This window comes from Spea bombifrons, chromosome 6, assembly GCF_027358695.1.
Source record: "Spea bombifrons isolate aSpeBom1 chromosome 6, aSpeBom1.2.pri, whole genome shotgun sequence".
In the NCBI taxonomy this organism is placed as follows: domain Eukaryota; kingdom Metazoa; phylum Chordata; class Amphibia; order Anura; family Pelobatidae; genus Spea; species Spea bombifrons.
The window spans coordinates 37749029-37770735 of record NC_071092.1 but is presented as its reverse complement, the minus strand read 5'-3'; the positions used below and the strand labels follow the sequence as shown (position 1 = coordinate 37770735).

Here is a 21707-nt window from a genome sequence, read left to right as displayed (position 1 = left end):
TAGCCTTTAAAGTAAATAAAGTAATATTAACACCATCACCCCAAGTATGTGAATCTTCAAAAAAAGAATTATATATGTATATATATATATATATATATATATATATATATATATATAAATTCGACTTTAAAGGTAAGTTTTCAGACCCTATGGCATCTTAGTCCAGACTACATCTCGTCACTCACCAATTTCCTTTTTAGATATCGGTATGTTTTGACACAGTCGTATATTTTTACTGTTTACACACATTTTTCTTCTAAACATTTTTGTGACTTGTAGGACTGCAGAATGCGGTGATACCCCAAATGTTCTGAAATCCTAGAAGAGAGGGACTGAGAGTTTTGAGGACTGAAGTCTTTGCACGGCAAGCTGCCTCTAGTAAAGCCCGCCATGTGCTGCCACCACTTTGGAGCTGTCTCCAAATACGAATATGCCACTACCTGGCGGGGTACCAGCCATGCAGCTGTTTTGGTTGCCTGCTGCTAAGACTGGCACTTAGTACATTTGTGAACAGCCAAAATGTGGTATGATGCCTCTGTACTTGGCCCGGTTGCAGAGGCCAGCTTTCTTGAGTATCTTGATGAGGTATCCCTCTTTCCAGTCTGTCAGAATCTCTTCTTCTCATATCTTCTTAAAGAGGGGAACATCTTCACTAAAGCATCTAGGTCTGCTTTTAGGACCTCTGCTGGAATGTTCTCAGCTCCAGCTGCTTTCCCGTTTTTCATCAGGGTAATGGCTTTCTCATCTCTGCTTGGCTTGTCATCGTTGTCGGATCAATGTGTGGTGGATTTGGTGGTGCTGCCCAGTTCCTCAAAGTGCTCCGTCTGCTTATCTTTGAACGGGACATTTTAGTTTGCTGAGATTTTTAGTCAGTTGCTTGGTGGTGTGGTACAGTTGTTTCATGTTGCAGTTGTATTCTATGTTTCCCTTTTGTGTTCCTAGCACTGGATATGAAGGCAGGACAAGTTCATTTTTATACAAACACTCACTGCTGCAACCTGCAGACACACGTTGAAATGTTAACCCACTGCCTGTAAATTGCCCTAAGCTTCGGAGATTCCAGGTAAATCCTGCTACGGATGTGAGGGGTTCAAATAATGTCTGTATGTATAGGGACCAGCATATATTACTCTACCAAGCAGTGTATTCATCTTCTTTTACTTTTATCTGTATGTAATAAGTTTCACAGAGTGACATAATTGTAGTTTTGGGGCCTGTAACATGGCATAAAATAACAGTTTTTTAAAAAATACTGTGTATTTTGGTCACTGATATGGTTGTTCGCTGCAAAATGCCACAGTGGAGCTGGGTCCATGCTTTTTTTGGTGGGAGTGTGGGCTGTGCCTTTTGGCTTTGCCCCCCCCCCAGAAGACTTCAGTGGATCCCCTCTTAGGCGGGAGGAGGGCGGGGTTGAAGGTTCTGCCCTCCCTTAGTTTTTCGGCCAGGGATGGAAGGAGTGGGCTGCGTTTCCCCCCGTGGGGAGTGCAGCCCCTGAAGGAGAATATTGGGGACCTAGTATTGACTGTGGCCTTATCACTTTGGAGCACACACTTTCATTGACGACTGAGAAACTCAAATTTGTGCTAAATTGTTTTAGCTAATTCGGTTATGGACATTGTTATACAAAACATTATTGTGATCTCAGCGCCTTTTTTAAGACTCGTTCCCAGCAAAAATTTTGAACGAGGCAAAATTTTACATGATTGAAGAATCATTTCTGGGAAGGACTTGGGACTATAACAGTATTAGGAATGATATTTCTAATGCTGAAATAAGTTACAAAAGTATTAAATTCGACAAAAAATAAACAGCACTTTTAATACATTTAGCTAAGTTATTTCAACTTGTTGGAGAAATATAATGTATCAAATAATAATTTGTAATTACTCTAATAAATTGGCCTGTAGCTAAGCAAGAATTTTATTCTTCTAACTCATCGAACATTCTATGATAAAAACCTTCTACTGTCTGACACAAATGCAGACACTGGTAGGACGTGCCATAGCTTATATGTGATTAAACTTTAAGAGGCAAGAATAAAATGACAGATCTGTTGATGTTTATATGCTTTACATGCTGGAGAGTGCAACTAATACGGAACATCACCTCGGTCCTGTTACTTGCAGCCTGGTCAGTATCGCTTAACTCGACCTTATGTGCACTGGTTGTACGTTATATGGTGACTTACTGTATATACCATAAGGCAAAAGCAATAGCAGCCAACAAATGCTCCTTTGGTTCAACCTACTAGCTTCCAGTACCCTGAGAAAATTGTGGAATAGACATCACAAATGACATGTGGTTTTGTTCCTATGGAATTGACGAACAAAACAATATTTCTCACGGAAAAGGGAACCAAATGTGTTATACAGTAACAAATGACTATACCGCATTTGCATTACTTTAGAGTTTTGTAGTATTAATTTACCATGATCCTAGAGTTGCAGAATATGCAAATAAGGCCAAAAGATCCTATTTATGCAAATTATGTGAACCATAGATAATGTTCGTCCAACAACAGATGCATTGTATTAACACATAAAGGGAAAAAATCCATGACCTCCAAGCCTCCCGCTGTCATGAATTGGAAACCTGAAAGTTTAGTGAAAGACTCAGTAGATGGAATGCCGCTAGGCAACTGGCAGGATGATAGTAAAGCTCTGCAATTACTTACCAGAAACGTTTTCCATGCCTCTAGATACCACTTACACAAGACTCTAGAATCCTTAGTGGAAAAAAACCACGAACACCAGTACAAGGCATTATTTATAATCATTTCTGGTACAAAGTTCCAAAAGTGTAACAACCAAAGAAACAATCCTACTTATTGGTCCACTATATTAGTTGCTATGGTAATAAGACCAGATATACAAGTTTGCGCCAGAATACTTGTTACTACATAACCAACTTTCTTTCCTTCTAGGACGCTGATCATGAAGACATTGATCAATGAACCTCATGTTCCTCGAGTCCAACCGCACAAACACCAACCACTGAAAAAAAACTATATTAACCAAAAGCAAAATTTATAACTATCCACCAGGTACCCAAAGAGAGTACATATGTATGGGACAGCGACAAAGAAAATTACTTTTGGAAACGGCTTCAGAAATCACCATCAAGAGCTTCCCAGGGGCAAAGGAAGGACACAGCTGCTCATTTTAGCTATTTGCACAAACAGATCAATATCATCTTTCCTAGACATAGTACACCTCGCTATTAGCTGTTGTCACATAGTAAAGAGTTGAGATTTTGGTATCTTGGCTAAATGACTTTTCCAACTGTTTTTTTAGCTCATTCTCTTGACTGGTGATCAGGAGAATGAGGTGAAGTAGTAGAGCCTCAAACAACTGGAAATATAGAGCTACTCCCATTGAACATGTGTAATGACTTCATAGTTCTCTGAACCAGGACACAGATCTATGTCCTAAGATAAAAGTGTTAAGTCCATGTCCAGGTGCCCAGACTGTGTTTGTAATGTAATATATATATATATAGATATCAAAAGCTGTGTAATCAGGGTCTTTGGCAGTAGAATGATGAATTATTCCATCGGATTTCTACACTCATAGCCAATGCAACCCGATCACACGGTGTATTTAATATTAATATTTTTTGCAGTGGTCCAAAGAGGATTCAGTAGGAGTATTTTTGTATAAGCTGACCTTGGGATACACATTCAGCTTTGAACCTTGAGATGAAGTGAAGTGGGAAGAGGTAGAGCTGAGAAAAAAAGCAGTAGAGGGGAATCTGGAAAGGAGGGAGCTAAAATAGTGGGGTGGAATAGTGGGAAAAGAGGAGCTGAATGAAAGAAAAAAGTGTGATGTCAAAATGGATTTAATGGTTGGAAGCGGGAAAACAGGTGAATGGGAAAGAGGGTGCTTGTAAAAGGCACTATGTGTGGGACTCAACTTTTCTCATTACCCCCTTTACCATTGCACAATGAATACAGACATGATCTACATAAATTGTATGTCTGAATACAATTCATTATGATTATTGATGATAATGTGTATACCAGCATCTTTATAATTAAATCAGAAGCAGGGTCAGATGCATAGATGGAATGTAAGAAAGTTTTACATTACCGAGAGGGAGAAAAATAAGTGGAACAGCAGAGGTGGTATAGTTTCATAAAGTGTGCCAATTTAAACATACATAAATATATCCTGAATCTAAGAGAAGACAAAGGATAGATAAAGGTCTGATTCTTTAAATGGGCAGACTAGATGGACTGAATGGTTCTTATCTATCATCACATACTATGCATTACCAGTAGTTTACGCTTTAATAAAAAGCAGAGAATAGCCACTGTGAATATGAAATGTGTGGCTCTGCTGCAATCAATGAAATGTGGGAGCAGGCAAGTTTTTTATGGTGGGTGAAATTGCAGCCACGTATAGGCTGGTTATCATGATTAGACTAGTAATTGACCCTAAATCCTACACATTTCCCTCTCAATTGTATGTTCCAGTCATAACAAACCCATCATGTTATTGACACGTTCAATACTCTTACAACATATACAGTATACAGTATATATATATATATATATATATATATACCCCAGGGAGTTGATTGGCATGGCATCTGGGTACAGCTGCTATGCAGATTATACATATGGGTCCCTGGGGTGGAGCAATTGGAGAGCAGGGTGGGCCAATGCTCCGTTTCCCCATGCTGTGCAAATTCAATGCCGGGTTTTCCAGGAGGCAAGAAATCTGCAGGATCCGGTCCGGAATTCCTATGGGGCTGGCATCAGGCACAGGTGCTGGACATTAAAACCCCCTGGAGCCTGATACTCAGGGAGACTGTTGGGGGAAGAGGAAGTTCCCTGTGCTCCCAGGGCAAGGAGAGGCCCTGAAGAAGACCATCCCTGAGCCAAGTGAGGCAATACCTGCCTGGACATTTTGTGTGCTGTCTGGGGGAGGTTTTCCAGAGCCTGGCGTAGCTGGGTCTGGCTTGGAGGTTGAGGTAGTGGGTGATTAGGCTGGTCAGTCTGGACCAGCATAGTTCAGTTAGAGAGGGCTCCAATTGGGAGCTATGTTTTCTTTTTATGATTTGTTTTTTTGGGGGTTTAATTGATTAAAATAAAGTGCTGTTTTGTTCAAAGCTGGTGTTCCTGACTCTGATTGCCCTAGAGGACTGTGCTTAGGACCCCTAAATGTGACATGTATGGCCCTCATGCTACAGGGTTTGTCGCAATATATATTATACAGACTTTAGGATGAACAAAATGACCAGGTAAGAGTATTGCACATGTATGGAAAATTTATCTCCACTATCTGATCTCAAAGATTTCTTTTTATTGATACACAAATTGCCACTGTTTGTAGCACCACACATTTGTGTATGAGGTGGCACGAAGTTGTGTTGTCTTGAATTAAGTATGACAAAGGATGGATCAGGTGGGTGCATGGATCTGTAGTAGTTAATGGGGGAAGGTTATAGGCACAGAGAGCCAAGTGAGGAAGGAGGGGGAGGGAGACATAGGCTGTGACGTGCTGCATCTTGCATTTGCTCCTCTGAGTGTTCAGCAGCCAGTCTGATCTCCTTTCTCTGCAGAGGCAAAGGATACCCACCCACATCATAGAAACCCTTAAATCCAAACACCCAACCCGTAAATTATCCCCCACCACAATTTGGCTTCCTGATTCATCTTCTGATTTAATCCCCATCAGCATGTCTGAGACCACAAAAACCCATGTTATCCTGCTTTCCTGCGGCAGCTTCAATCCTATCACAAAAGGACATATTCAGATGTTTGGTGAGTCTTTTATTCTCCAGCAGATGCCTGCACCTGTCTCACTTTATTGTTTTCTATTTATCGTATATGTTTTTTTATCTCATCCCCCAGCATCATAATCAGTTGTTATCTCCATATACATCCATCTAGATCCTTTCCATCCTCCCATCTTCCATTTATATGTCCATGTCTCCTGTTCTTCTGCCAATCATCCCATTATTTTATTTCCACTGTATATGCCTCATCGGCATTTCTTCATGATAAAAGATGCAGAGTCCCCCAAGCCTCGTGCCCTAGAGAAGGAGTGAGCGGAAAGGGTAGGACTGTCACATCCCTGTATATGTGTTAACAGACTGCTCAGTGCATGCGCGAGTTAGGATTTAGGCTAGAGCCTTGTATTTCTCCAGAAAAATAACAGTTCAACAGACAAAGCGTACCAGGGAGTTAAGTGTTAATAGCTCTCTGCAGGTCCCCCAGACAGGGAACAGATGAAGGAAGGAGTTCTGCGCATGAATGGATTTATGCATGATAACTGTTCAGTACAAAGAGGTACTATAGCTGATGTTCAGAAGAGGGCATTTGGACTCAGGTATGGAATAGTCTTATGGTTAACATTAGGATTAACCATGTTGCATTTCCAGCATTCCAACTGCTTACTATGATGGGAGTTGTAGTTTCCAGCTGCCAGTCTGTCCGCTGCCAACGGTCACTAGAACTGGGCATAAGCCTATTGCTTATTTGAAGGATATAACTGTTTCATCATGATGATGAACCGACATTAATCCTGTGCATTTTCTGTGTGTGGAGAACAGAACCTCCTTGGATGCAAATAAATATCACAGAGATTATAAACTTAACTGTTCCTTATCCTGGAGACCTATTGAAACAGAATGGTGATTGACAGCACTCCTTCAAAGGTGTTAGTGCATTGACCTTTGTGATGGACAAGGGACCTTTCGAGCAATTAGAAGCCCTCCAGACTAGCCTGCTTCACAGAACATTATCTATAAAATATGCCATGTGACCAGAACACCCTTTAAATAGGCACACATTAAAGATGCATGATCCAGGCCAGTAATGATTTGAGTTCAGTCTTGCAATGTTCATTTTCTATATGTTCCTCACCCTAACGATGAAGTATTCCCATTCATCTACTTTAGATCTATTATAATATCTACAGGGATTTTAGGAGCCGGTCCGAGACACCGCCTTTTATTATATGGTGTGAGACCTGAATGATGGTAAACAAATTGTTTCTAAACTTTATACAAATCAACGTGGATGACCATTTTCATTAAAACTAAATTCTTCACAGCGTCACCTTGGTCTTATACATGCCGAGGAGTGCCTGTGATTCACTAGTGGGGTCGCAGGGAAAGAAAGTTATAGCCATCAAATAAAGCCATTGTAAAAGCCTCCCCTAAAAAGAACAATTTTGTAACCCTCTAAAAATCAGCTCTGAAAGGAACCAGACACAAAAATAAAGAAGTTGTGGGCCACATCCACAGTCATGTCCTGATGCTCTGCCTCAGAAGGATGCGTGGCACTGTGTAATGATACTATGGAGGCTGTGTCAGCGAGACACACACCTTTGTAGTGTAACCGGGACAATTACAAGGAAGACCTCTGATCTTCCTAACCAGCCCATGGAGAAGGGGTCCACCAGGGAATCTGATCACTAAACTGGGTAATGTGCCCACAGAACGTTCACATCAGAGGGCCTGACTCCTCCTTGACCTCCAACCCTAGGCCAGTATACAAGGAGAAAGTAGTGGTTTGTTCATTTTGTGCCTGGATAATCTGTCACATAACTGGTCCACAAGTTTGGTTAAAACCATGAGTTGCGATGTGGGCCACGTATTCTACATTATTGTGTTCTCTAAAAATATGTTTTTTGGTTTTTTTTTTGTTACCCCAAAGTATTCAAATTCATGTTTCACATTTCTTTATAAATGATGGGGATGTCCACGTAAAGGAATCACTTTAATATTCAACTTCTCCAAATTAATATCACCTGGAGAACCTTGCTAAATATCCCATATCATAAACCGTGTCAATTCTGTCCATTATGTTTACATATCTCAGAAAATCATTATACTTGCCATAATAAAGAAAAAAACACTCTGCATGTGTATGTTGTACTAAATCAAGTACTTTGTTTCTATATTCACACAATATCTGTAATATATAGATCAAATATATTTGTATTTACATGGCAAATGCATACATTTTCCTTTTTTAAACTATGGTAAAGATTGATACATTGATATTGAGCAGTTTAGTAGTAGAACCTCTGGTTGGAATTTTGTACTCATCATTGAGAATTAAGTAACCTTTTTTGTACCAATTTATGGCATTTGCTTGGACAATGTCCAAAATAGTACCAGTTTTTACAGGGGAGGGGGATTGCTTGACATTTTACATTCTGCGAGAATGATCTGCTCTGGGATTAGATTAGTCTGATAACTTCAATACATGCACCCAGACCCAATCAGTAATTTGGTTTAGAAATGGTGGTTGTGGACATTATGGAGTCAGTGTGCCAATATTAGCTTTACAATGGAGGGTTTTTGCTCCATAAGGAAAAGATTAGGATAAAGCATGCGTGTTGGATATCAATACACATGTTGTAGATACAATTTCACAACATCTTGAATGCATGGTTTTTTTTGCGTGGCCACCGCCACATTTGTGTGTTTGTATGTTTGTTTTAGAGACGCCATTCTTGCTTATTTGCATCAAACACATTTATTAGCATCTGTTTTTGGTAACATGAATAGGTGATGCTGTGATCAGGATACATATCCATAAAGATCACTATATGTTGTGTTTCTATACACATACTTTCAATCTTTATTTCTATCTTAAAAGCAGACATCCGTTGCCATCGGCTACCGAGTACAGCTCGTATTAATAAGTCACGTATCTGTAAATCTTCGTTATTGATTGGTAGGGAGTATTGATGTTTGAAGTCTGAGGCATTTGCTTCTAAATGTGTTTCCCTTGAGATCCTCATAAAATACCAAGAACAATTGTTGTTTTTTTCTAAACGGAAGCTCTGCTTGGTTTCTTCTCACGAGCGATGAGTTGTCACTAGAAGATATTTTTTTTTCTTATTTGTTGTATGTTTGTTGTGCTTCTTTATGGGCATTCTGTGCAGCCCCTTCTTCTATTATATTACATTTATTTATAAAGCGCGGGCAGATTCCGCAGCGCTGTTACAGTCAGAAGAACAATTTAGAAACACATACAATAACTGGTACAATGGAGAAGAGGGCCCTGCTCTTGCGAGCTTACAATCTAGTCGGTGGTTGAGGGGGAAGTGAGACAACAGGAGAGGAAGGCTTGGATGAGTTGATCTGGTTCCGATGATGAGTTGAAGCTGTTGATTGTTCAGATGGCTTGATTATGATGATGGTTGGGAAGGAATATTGTACGCTTCCCTAAACAGGTGGGTTTTCAGAGAGGTTTTAAAAGTTGCGTACGAGGCAGAAAGTCTGAGGGAACGGGGAAGGGAACTCCACAGGAGGGACAGGAATGTTTTGGGCCCCCAATGGAATAAAAAGTATTCTATCCAGAAAAGCCACTTACGCACATTGCAGATTATGGATTTCAAATGGTTAGCATCAATGGTTAGCAATGCAAGAAAATATTTGTTCACTGAGTGGGTGGTAGGTAAGGGATAAGGGGAATGGCCTTCCAGTAGACGTGGTAATGCCTTCCACAGTGAGGGAATCAAAACATGCATGCAATGGGCCAAGGCTTAACTTAAGAAATGGCCAAGAGTAAAGGAAGGTATGTGAAAGTATTGCAAATGGTTATACTAAGTGGGCTAAAGCAGTGAAGTAGTCTGTCTTAGGCCGACTAGGTCTAGGGTGGCAGCTCCAGGGGGATTTTTGAGAGATCAAGCTTTCTGCAGCACCATTGCTCAATAGGGTGGTTTAAAAGAGGATCACCCATCTTCCCAACCGGCCCACTAACACGATGGAGGACTAAGCCGAGTTGGCACAACCTCCACAGTGCCCCTGAATTTTAAAAGGAATATGATTTTATATCTCGATATTACGCATTAAGGACTACAGTGGCACTGCCCTGGCTTGGGCCTAGAGCAGTGCTGAAGATTATTATGGCACTGGGCCAAAGGGCTCTTATGTGCCATCAAGTTTTATATTTTTATATTACATGTTTGATCTAATTGGTATCTTGGATCTTTTACTGGAAAATATCAGGTGTACATTGCATTCTTAAAATAGAATTAAATTGCAAGAAAAGGGACGTTTAAATAACAGGTTTGAGGTAGAACATGCTGCCTAATGCACAAACTCCCGATTAAGGCCACAAATGAAAAAAAAACCCTTGCTTAATAATAAGTTAATAGGGCCAGAGACCTTAAATCTAGAAAAGAAATGACAGAGACTTTGTCATAAGGGCAGTGATCACATTATAAGTATCAGTCATAGCATTAATAAATAATGAGACTAAATGTGCTGTACTCCGTGGATAACAGCTAGTCCAGTTTATTTATTCATGTAAAAATGGAGATAGAAGAAAATCGCAGAGTTAGAAATGCTATGAATTTGGGTATGTGTGGGGGAGTTGCATCGTTATGTGATACACTAACTAATTATATCCCGTTTACGCATTGCACAGCCCTGGAGAATTTGATGGCCAGTGGTGTATTCTGGCCAAGTAGGCCGCACCAAAGATAAAAATGCCACCGATACAAATCGATAAATAATAATCTTCTGACATGACAAAGATTGCTTACCATTCTATCTATACATATACTTTCCCTTTTTGGTCTCCAAGCTGTTGGTTTCCCTACTATATCTTCCCCTCATTGGAACATTTGTGTGTTCCGCCCATCTCAAGCACACCTCTGTTCTTTCCAGAAGATATGGGGTTGAGTTTATCAATGATGATTACATTTCAAAGTAGCAGATCCCGGAACTCTCATCTGATGATTGAGGATGCCGGAGAATGATGTCTCATCGCTGCACCCTCAACCAGGAATGTTTGTAGGGCACACATCACGCTCCGGAGTGGAGTTTGCATAGGCACATTAGTCCCTACAACACTTCAGTAATAACGAAAGAATAGGCCTGCTTCCTCGTTGCTCCTCATGGTGGCTAAGTGATTACTGTTCTTGACCAATTGCTGACTGCTGTGTCCTCCTTGAGCACTGATGACTGATAAATGACTGGTTTTAATCCAACCCTTGGCTGACTACCTGTATAATTTATATATGCTGTACTGTATGAGGCTCTATATCAATATACAGATAGTTGTATAGTATGGATCTCCTTAGCAGTGGGTTGTACGGTATGATGCCACTCATCATGTCTGGATTTTAGTTCAAGCCAAGCTCTACTTAAACTAACAGAGACTAGTGTTGTCTGTAACTTAGTGATTCTAAAAGAAGACGTTTATGTGGTTCCTTGTAAAATGAGGACGATCTTCAGCAAAAAATAGCTACTTTGTGAAAGAAGGTACTTCCGGCAAGATTAACCTTTCGTCTTTTTATGTCATTGTTGTGATATAATATAGTATCGCAGGAGACACTGTATTCAGTTTATTAGATTAGATGAGAGCAGAAGTTCAAATGTATCGTTCTTATTGTTTGCCCATATTTTTCCCATTAAAGGTGATCAGCATTTAGCAAAATTATTTTATGAAAACTACCTATAGGCCTATACTGCTTGTTTTTACATCTGTAATTGGTCTGGAGATATTGTAAAAGAAAATGACTATTTAGCATATTCGAAACAACAAAATATGGCAAATCTATAAAATTATATATTCCATATCCTACCCTGAAGTAATCTGTTCCCGTCTTACAAAGGCTGCATGAACCCAACAACAAAATGCTAATTGGGAGGAATTATTAATAATAATAATAATAATAATTAATAATAGTTATAATAATACTACAGGATTTAAACTCAAGCAAATCTAACAATTTTTTTCTGATGGTATCCATTTGAGGATTTTAAAGATGCTCTTTTATGGACTAAAAATCACTCACTAAAAACTAAAAAAATATTAAACAGTAGAATAAAAATGAATAAAAAGTATGTGTAATAAAAAAATTGTGCATTGCCAAATTATTCTTCGGTGTGCTTCACACCGGTTAAATGCACATGAGATTGCAAGCCATTGTTTTATTAGAATGAGTGTTTTCGGAGCTATCCGGTACCGGGTGCTGAAACAGCCCAAAGTTCACATCATTAACGGCAGAGACCTTTCTTAAAAAAAAAAAAAAAAAAAAAAAGTCAATAACACAGCTGTTAGATTTATTGATTTATTGCATTATTTTTATCAAGACCCTTTACAGCTTGTGGTTTTGGTGCTTTTAGTATTCTTAGGATTTTTACTTAATATTACTTAATGTCATGGACTATTTTACCTAATTAGCCCTGAATTCAGTGGCATGTGGGGCAAAACCGGGGGGAAGAACAATGAAATGGGGCATAGTAATAGTAATGAGGACTGTATAACAATGATATAAGGTCGGTCTCTCTAAGGCACAGCTTTTAGGCGGAATAGCAATATATAATTTTTGCTTAATAATCTGTTGACATCATTCTTATTAAATGTATCAAACTGTATCGAAGGAAGACATGGTGAGTTCCCGGAAAATTGAGCTGAACCTATCAGAACTCCATCTTCCAGTTCTACTGATGGGTTCATCCCAGTAGCACTTGGGTTTGGGTGCTCTCGGGTCATTTGGGACATAGTGGATAAACCCTTTCCGCAGCATTGTATCAGTCCGTCTAGGCAAATGATCTTTAATTCATTAACTCTTGTTTTTCATTTGCCCCATCTTTCACAGAGCGAGCGCGGGATTATCTGCACAAGACTGGAAGATTTATTGTTATTGGAGGAATCATCTCCCCGGTTCATGATTCCTATGGAAAACAGGTAAAATTGTAAAATCTTGTTGTTTGCACATAAAACTACAGCAAAGCTAAAGTTTTTTTAAAACTAATTTAATCTATGTTAGTAGAGCTCATTCCTCAGTTTGGTAAATAATGAAAGGTAAAGTGATATCAGATTAAATGTACAGATTGTATCAATAGATGCAATTTGTGACTTTAGTTGGAATTGATAACTTTTATTGGGCCAACATTCCGAAAGGATTTGTAACGTTTCCTATGCTGGTCTGATTATTAAGTATCGAGTTTAACCAAAGACTTCATTTTCTCTTAGGCTAATACAGCTATATACAAAAAAACAAAAACTGTCTGCGCTTCTTACCCTAATAAAGTTGGCAACAAATATATAAACATAATATAAATGAGAGGTTTTGGTTATATGAGAGGTTATATGTTTATATATTTGTTGCCAACTTTATTAGGGTAAGAAGCGCAGACAGTTTTTGTTTTTTGTATACATTGTACAGCCAACACACTGTTTCTTGCAGCATGCTTACACCTGTTTGGTAGGCCTCGTATTACACATTTATATTTTTTGAGCCTGTGACTAGCTTAGCGCACCGACATTTTTTCTTTTCCCTGTAATACAGCTATATCCATTTTTCTTATCAAAGTATCCAAATGTTACTAAATTTTAAGGCGCTTTTTAAGAAACCAGTTGAACTCAGCAGTTATGTGAAACATAACAGTCTATTTTTTATTTTAGGGATATAAAGAAAAAAATAATAATTACCACCAGAAGTCCTGCATAAAAAGAAACTATTTTGTAATGTTATTTGTTACAGATTTTTCATACAGTTTATTCTCTACAGTATGAGCAAGAGTTTGTGATAATGCATTGTAAGATCTTGAAAAAAGGTTATGCGCAGGATCAGTCTCCCTCGTTGCCTCTTTCGGCTGATAACATTATTTTCAATATCGTGTATCTCCCTTATACTGAAATAATCAGCCGTCTTTGCTGAAACGATGAGTTTGAATTCTCTTCTGTTTTAAGGGCTTGGTCTCAAGTCGGCATCGTCTTAACATGTGCCAGCTGGCTGTGCAGAATTCGGACTGGATCAGGTGAGATGGATCTGTGCGGAAAGAGTTACTTTCATTTTTTATTGTAATGGGTTATCGAGGGTGAACAAACCAAATGAAATGCCAGCTCAGGCCATATATTTGCTAATTTGTAACCAGATGATGGGTAATCCTGCTGGGGTTCCGCATTGCTAGTGTATAAAAGCATAATATGTGACTGCTCATATTTATTTAAATAGCCTTAAAATTAAAAATAAGACAAATATTACTGGACTAATTTCCTTCTACAATTCTATAAAAAAATCAGAACAAAAACTTGTAAACATCCAACGTGATATGAACGCTAAGCGGTACCAACAGAAAATTGTATAACTAGTTGCGTAGCTACATCCGAGGAGAGTTTTAACAAATCTCCCACATTACCCATTATTTTGGGCCATCTCGAGGAGAAGCCCACTGGGACTGGTGATATCAGGGAGTTATATGCATTAGGAGTATAGTTCTTGTTGCAGTGTCACAACGTAAAATAAATGTATGAATGCATTCATTAACACCCATAAGTGGCACTACCAGCTTAAGCAGCTGCTTGGGGGCCAAAACGATCGAATGCCCCGGCCATGAAATGGTAGAAATAGGAGAGACCTATTAATGGCACAGATTCATATATCCACTCTTCATAACTGAATGCCACTTTGCTGAAAGATTATGTTGTGTGGCAGTAATTCAATGAACTCGATTTTCTATTCTAGGGTAGACCCTTGGGAATGTTACCAAGAGACCTGGCAGACAACCTGCAGTGTTCTGGAGCATCATCGAGACCTTATGAAGGTACGTAGGTGTCCTGTCCACTGAAGCAGTATACCCGAGACATCAATCAATCGTACATTGACATGAAACATAGCACATTGAACAATAATCAAGGCACAACAACAAAAAACATTAACAGTGCCAGAGCCCCACAACATGTGGTACTGCACACCTGGCGATGTAGGAGGTGAGGTAGGGTGAAAAGGCTATGACAAAATGCTAAGGGCAGAGGAGACCAGGAGATTGAGGGCTGGGATAAATCCTCCTCTTTAATAGCTTCATTAATGGAGCAGTCGTTGATTGATCTGAGGTTCAGCCTGCGACAGTCTCTGACAGTGACCTGTTCCCTACCAGACAGTTCCTGGCAAACCACAAAGTGTCTTTAAGACAATATATAAAGTTCTGGAACTTTATATATTGTCTTAAAGACACTTTGTGGTTTGCAAAAAATAAGTCCATACAAAATTAAATGGTAGAAGAGAACCATCATCTCCAGAGTCTGATCCAATTTTCCAGGGATCCTTGGCAAAGTGTATACAAAAGGACAAAAGTGTCCCAAAGGCCTATTCCTAGCCAATAAGGCATGTATACACCTTACTAGGTGAGCAAGATATACATACTTGGACCACTCTACTCTAGGGGGAAGATCCTAGTATTAGGATGAGACATTTTGTCTCACCGCATTTTTAATAAATTGTTTAAGGACAGCACAAGTTTCTTCCAGGCTTGGATTGGGGCAATTAAGTGTCCCTGGTACTTTGGGGCAGTTGCAGTCCTTTATGCTCTCATGGTATGCAGCTGTGTACTTCAGGGCCCGATTTGTTGCCCTAGCAGCAATATTGGCAAGTTATTGACGTTTCACCTGTAATTCACTGAAATACATCTTATATTTTTATGGTGAAGGTGAAGATTGGGCAAACCCATCACTAGTTTGTACTTTACTGCAGAGATAGCCAAGATATGTGTCCCATATTTATTAGCAAGTCCTGCCGAGCGTTCTTACACATTTGCCGTTAGCGAGATGATTTAACCGCGTTGGTGGCAGATGGAGTTGAACGTTTCTCTGGAAATAGAGTCAGATAGACATGTCTTATTTTTTATATATTTTTTTTTTATCAGAGGGTCACCGGGTGCATCTTGTCCAATGTGAACACACCCTCTGTCACACCAGTGATTGGTCAGACCCTCAATCAATCAACACAGCCGGTTTACCAGAACAGTAACCTCGCCAATAAGCCCACTGCAGGCAAGTATCTATGGGGTATCAGGGGGGGGGGGACAGTAGAAATGTAATAATCTGCAAAAGTAAAATGTTTGTATCATGCTAGTGTTTCAATGTATGCTATCAACCGGTCAGCAGCGGGTCATGCATGAAACGGCCACATTCTAGATTAGTCCTATTCCTTAGTTTTATACATACAAAAAAACGTGTTCATCTCCTTGAGGGATTAAAAAGCTGAACAATGTAACCAAAAAGAACATTATATATATTTATATAATACTAATATTTTTTGTAGAAATTGCTTTAACTTTATATATGTTTGTCATGATGTTTGTGCCTTTTTCTCTGCCAGTGAGGATCCTGGGGAAAGTCGGAGAGGGACTGAGTCGCATGTGCTGTGTTCGCCCTAACTTACAACGCGTCACCTTTGTAGGTGAGAACTAAATATAACCCTTTATGGTATAATTGTGTTTTCATGGTTTTGGTTATAAGGATGTGGTTATCAAGAGTCCAGAATAAATGGTAATGTTGGTGAACATATGAACCGCCTCATACCATCCAATAGGCCAGTTTCTTTTTGTGCCTCCTGCTCACCATGAATGCTAGTCATGCAACTGACTCCACTTCTTGCTGCTTTCACCTGCAAAGTATTTCTCAAATTCATCTTTTCCTCATCCAAGACAATTAATTTATCACTCAATTCTACTCAGTTTATTCCAGTTGTAAGCGATGATATACAGGTTATAGCCACAAATGTACTGTGATGAGCCGATTATTATGGTTTCTCTACCTCTCTGAGGAGAATCATCCACAGTGTAAATGAGAACATATACTCTTGTCTATATTTTGTTGCCTACTTTTAATAAAGTACATTACAAAAATCATCAGAGTCAACAACTCTACAGGTAGTGGATTCCAGAACTTTAAAACCTTTCCTGAATGCTGTGCCTATTTCTGTTTAAGCTGAAATCAGTTACCGTGAAAGGTATCTTCTTGTTATACTGTATGCTCTGTAGGCTGAATTCTTACTTGATGAGTAACATAAACACAGCGTAGGAGACTATATTTATATAGGAAACCTTCTGTTCCCTCACACTCACTCACACTCACTCTCTGTCAATCCAACAGTGGAAAGTCGACGGAAGCTGTTGATAATATAGCTGTATATACTATGCAGAATAATATTTTAATACATATTTTAACCCTTTTCTTAATGTTCTGCTGCAAATGCTCTATTTATGGTTAAGAGAAAGGTAATTAGCAGATTATTATACTAACTCATATTGTCATTCTGTTTTTCAGATGAAAATGCTAACCTTGGAACAGTGATGCGATACGAGGAGATAGGTGAGAGTTTAAATAGTGATCGGTAGAGGAGGGCAGGACCAGCATTTCTGGCTGGAGAGTAGAAAAGGGAATGAAGCTATCAGGCAATAAGATAAAAACAAATGTCAAGGCCAGCCCAAAGGCTGTTAGTCACTAGGCACAAGTGATTTTGGTGCCCACTCCTATCGTTAAAATCATTCATGTCTCCCTTGAGTAGTCTATAAGTCTCCCCTTTAGCGCGAGTGCATCTTATGGGTGACCGATTCATCCTGAGCAAGTATTTGGAATAGGTTGGAGAATGATCGTACGGTGGCCTTAAACTGGCATCTTCTAATTTATGGATAAAGAAAACACAAACATTTGTATTGCTGTCATTTGTCTTGGCTTTTTCAAGTTTCCACCATGATATATACACCTCCTTTTTCTGCCCCAGGTGGAGGCTAAAAGGCTATAAATGCTTCCCCTGGACGGTTCCCTTTATAATCATATGTAGTGTATGTATTGTGAGGCAGAGATGTTTTTCTGTTCATACACATTTGTTTCCTCCTACTCAGAGCTGCGGATCCTGCTGTTGTGTGGCAGTGACCTTCTTGAGTCATTTTGCATCCCAGGCCTGTGGAATGAGTCAGACGTGAGTATCTCCGGATGGTGCTGTTCTGCGCTGTAGTGAAGCCGGGGTGATCTTATCATCTTAATGTTCTTTTCGTTGTAGCATGTTTTGCGGATGGATTTCAGTCCTCTTTATATACATTACTCAATATAAGCGTTTCCCTGCAGATGGAGGTGATCGTGGGGGATTTTGGAATTGTGGTTGTTCCACGTGATGCAGCAGACACCGAGCAAATCATGAATCACTCGTCCTTGCTGCGTAAATATAAGGTCTGTGTTTTTTTTTTAGCACTACATTGATTTTTATTCATACAGTACTGCATGATTTAACATTTAGAGATATATAACTGATACCCAAAAACTTTTGAGAAAGCATTTTGTATATTAGGCCTGCAGATGGCATCAGAGCTTGTCTACGGCAGTCAGTGGGAAGCTGAAGAAAGGGTAGTGTACGGGAAGAGAGAGTTGGGCATTCATTGGCACTGAAATTTTCAGAAAAATAGGTTTCTGTATCACCTACCCATACCTGGGAAATATCCAGGACCCAAAGGCCCGGGTAAAGTGCTGAGTCAGTTTCTTCTTTCTGTGGGTGGTATTTGGCCATGTACCTTCACTGTCTAATTAACCCACCGCTATGCACAGCTAACCCTGGCCCATGCATAGCTAGCCCCTGCCTGCACACTGGCAAGCCTCACCCAGAAGAGGGAGAGCTCCAGGTAACCTACCACAAGAAGTTCCCAGGGAAGCGTCTATCAGGCTAGTCAAAACATAAACCGTTCTTTAAATAATACCCCCTGGCTGTTTTGTATATCATTTTGACATCAAAATGATGTGTGTGAATGATTAACGTTATCACCCCCCCTCTCCTATTTTCTGCAGTTGGCCCCGTTATAGAGAATCTGACACTATTTGGAGTCTTCTTTATGGTGGGATCTGTCCCTGTGGCTAATGTGTAAATGGACACAAATGGAAATCACCCATCCTAAGAACTTATGGGTTGCTCATTGTTGGGCTGCTATAATGTGTATGATTTGTGTTATACATTTTACTTGTTTTACCTTTTCATAAATGTACATTTAATGTTTCCAAATGATTATATTTAACTGTTTTATCCAACAGAGCAATATCCTGGTGGTTAAAGATGACATTAACCATCCAATGTCCACAGTGAGCTCCACCAAAAGCAGGTACAGTACACGTTTGTTTTATGTTTTGTTGTTAGACGTCTGGTTGTACCAATAATTTTTATGTGGCTTTGCGATGACTATTCATGTAATGGGTTCAGCAATGTAATTGGAGAATAATTTATTTAATTTACACAGTGACTTTTAGAGCCATAGAGCACTGTTATACACTCATACCCAACAAACATTCGGATTCCTAGAAAAGAGAGACATCAGGGGAGAGAAAAAAGTGGCAGATGATTTAGAGTCCTAAAAAAGGACACTTCTGGGGTATGGTCATTAACACATACTCAACACTCCATGGTTGTTCAAAATCATTCCCTTCATCAGAAACCAACCACAATATTCTGACCCCAGTATGTTAGGTATATATTCTTTGAAAAACTCCTCGGCCTTTGCTATGATTTAGTAAATGAAATCTGTAAAAGTCAGTGTTTAACGTGCATTTTTTGCTCTCTTTTAGGTTGGCCCTGCAGCATGGGGATGGACATGTGGTGGATTATTTGACCCAGCCAGTCATTGATTATGTCCTAAAAAGCCAACTGTACATCAACACATCGGGCTGACACGACCTGTTCGCACGTGCTGGGGCATTGCTGCGTGCGCACATCATCATCATCATCATCTTCATCACAATGTATTACTAATACTAATCACTACTCACCACTATTTCCTCATCGAGCATAACACCCCCTGTACAAACATTCTGTCCCCATTCATTACGGCCCCTTCCCCACCTACCTGCCTTTTTCATTCCACTAAAGATCTTGCGAGTCTTAAGCTCAGAGTATATGGAGCACCCACCGCTCGGACAGTCTTTCGCTGGCGGATTTAATATTCTGCACCAAGAAGATAGGAAAATGAATAACCTGTATAGTACTTTGTGTATCATGCTACACTGTATGGGTTTATAGTTATTCCTGTCTGCAGCAATCATCTAAGATTTGGGATGTATTCACAAAGTGTTGGTTATCTTCAGTACTTGTTACACTGATGCACCAAAGGCCGTAATTAGGCCACTATGTACCTACCATTTATTCTCTTTCCATCAAGGACTATGGGGTTAATAAGATCAGGGGCGTTATTGTCTAACCACAGCAAGAGGGCTGCACGTGACTAGCATGTTCTTGCTGTGCTTGTAACTCTATGGTGTTATCAAAATGTATATTACCCTCGTGGCTGGGTGGTAAGGGCATGTGACTATTTATTAAAGTGCAGGGGTTCCAGGGAACTGGTGAAAACCAACCATTTAGAACAGGTTCTCTGACCTAAGAACATCTTTTTAGATGTATAAGACACACTTACAACTGTACAACACAGGACATACATATTTGATCTGTCTCATTACTTTGTGCAAGGGCCATTATGCTATATACCCAACGGCATTACAGAATAACTTATACCATCATCCTGTAATACTTACACAGTTTAACTAACGGCTCTTATCTTACAAAAATAGCGTGCAGTGGATATTATTGCATTTAATTTCTAGGGCACACCTTGGATTTTTAAGACTATTAAAATAAAATGTTATTGTAAAGTATAATAACCACGTAAAGAAGGAAGAAAATGATCTGTCGATAGAATGTACCTTTAACTCCTTTGTAACATGTAGTATAGTATAGTATAGTTCTATACTACATGTTACGAAGGAGCTAAAGATACATTCTATCAACAGACAGATCAGACTTACACGTTATTTATTTATCCAGTCATGTTTGCACCTCTAGCGCTAATAATATAAATTATATACATCATGGCTTATTTATGTCACCTATTAAAAGGCCATAGAACATGGGAAGTCATTATTATAGCCGTGTAGCCATACCCACTATCCTATATATATCCTAAATGGTACTTTGAGCCACTGCCTAGGGTGCCTCATTGAAATAAGTCGTTGCCAACTGGTATCAAATAAAAACTTTTAGAAAACTCTGCACTTGCTTTGCTTCAGATATTAAAGTAAAATCATTCTTACGGGAACAAAGAGGATATTGGTTGAAGTTTCGCACCAGTGCAGGCGCCTACTCTAGCTCCTTGTAAGCACAAATTTACTTTATTATGTATCTAAAGAAAAACAAGTGAAGCGTTTCATACTTTGGTTGGCGCTACCTTGGAGGCATCTTACTCCAAGCACCCTGCAGGATCCAAACAGGCTTCAGAATCCAGCAGCGCCTCTGACCAGACCGTAGCTTGCGCAGCAGGATGGGAGTTTTAGGCTATAGTCATTGGATATGCCTCAGGATGACTATACACCATAGTTTCACATTGGGCTGTCACTATAGCATGCGCGGGCTGGACTCAACCATCAGGGAAACCGAAAAGCACTTGAAAAAGCTCTGATCTCAAGGGTGTCCCTTAAAGGTCTGTTTTAATAACGTTTTATATGAAGAGATTTGCCTTGCTTATGACTTATCCAGGTTATAGGCGTCAAATATGCCCTTTTAGAAGCTTACTAGAAATGGAAACTAGATTTAAGACGTCGGTTGTAAGGGGACCATATCTTCAGGATGCTTACAAAAAGATGGAGTCAATGCAGCCTTGGGAAGGTGGCACAGTTAAACATGGGTTATGTTATACTTAGTGTCGCTGGTAAAGTATTAAAAAGTGCTCTTCGGGCGGGAGGGATATTTGGTTTGGGACTGCAGGCCCTCTGCTGATAAAAGTGGTGACCAGGACAGTAAGAAGGAAGCAACTACAACTCTGTCAAAAGACCGATACAATTATACGGTGTAATCTCTGGCAGGGAGGGGGTTAACGGAGCAGTTTTTTTTGACTAGTGTACCGAGTTTTGTTCATTTAATGTTGCTGTTTTATCAATAAAGATTTTGCTTTGCTAGAAGCTATAATTGTGAACA

The 21707-nt window shown here is 39.5% G+C and overlaps 1 protein-coding gene across 2 annotated transcripts; it reads left to right on the top strand.

Moving 5' to 3' along the window:
• The first annotated feature begins 5642 nt into the window (after positions 1 to 5642).
• NMNAT2 (nicotinamide nucleotide adenylyltransferase 2) lies at positions 5643 to 20410 on the top strand. Of its 2 annotated transcripts, none has more exons than XM_053469774.1 (11): positions 5643 to 5767; positions 12579 to 12667; positions 13676 to 13743; positions 14451 to 14529; positions 15628 to 15754; positions 16083 to 16163; positions 17033 to 17077; positions 17611 to 17687; positions 17834 to 17935; positions 18785 to 18852; positions 19313 to 20410. In XM_053469774.1, exons 1-11 carry the CDS (start codon positions 5683 to 5685, stop codon positions 19413 to 19415), a joined length of 924 nt encoding a protein of 307 aa, XP_053325749.1. In that variant the 5' UTR covers positions 5643 to 5682; the 3' UTR covers positions 19416 to 20410. The 2 variants fall into 2 exon arrangements, with proteins under 2 accessions (XP_053325749.1, XP_053325750.1); XM_053469775.1 differs by having other exon boundaries at positions 15628 to 15758; positions 16087 to 16163.
• Positions 20411 to 21707: the final 1297 nt, after the last annotated feature.

Coding starts and splice junctions, on each gene's coding strand:
- NMNAT2 (XM_053469774.1), top strand. CDS start 5,683: ATGTCTGAGACCACAAAAACCCATGTTATCCTGCTTTCCTGCGGCAGC. Junction 13,744..14,450: donor CAGAATTCGGACTGGATCAG/GTGAGATGGATC, acceptor TTTCTATTCTAG/GGTAGACCCTTGGGAATGTT. Junction 15,755..16,082: donor CGCCAATAAGCCCACTGCAG/GCAAGTATCTAT, acceptor TTTCTCTGCCAG/TGAGGATCCTGGGGAAAGTC.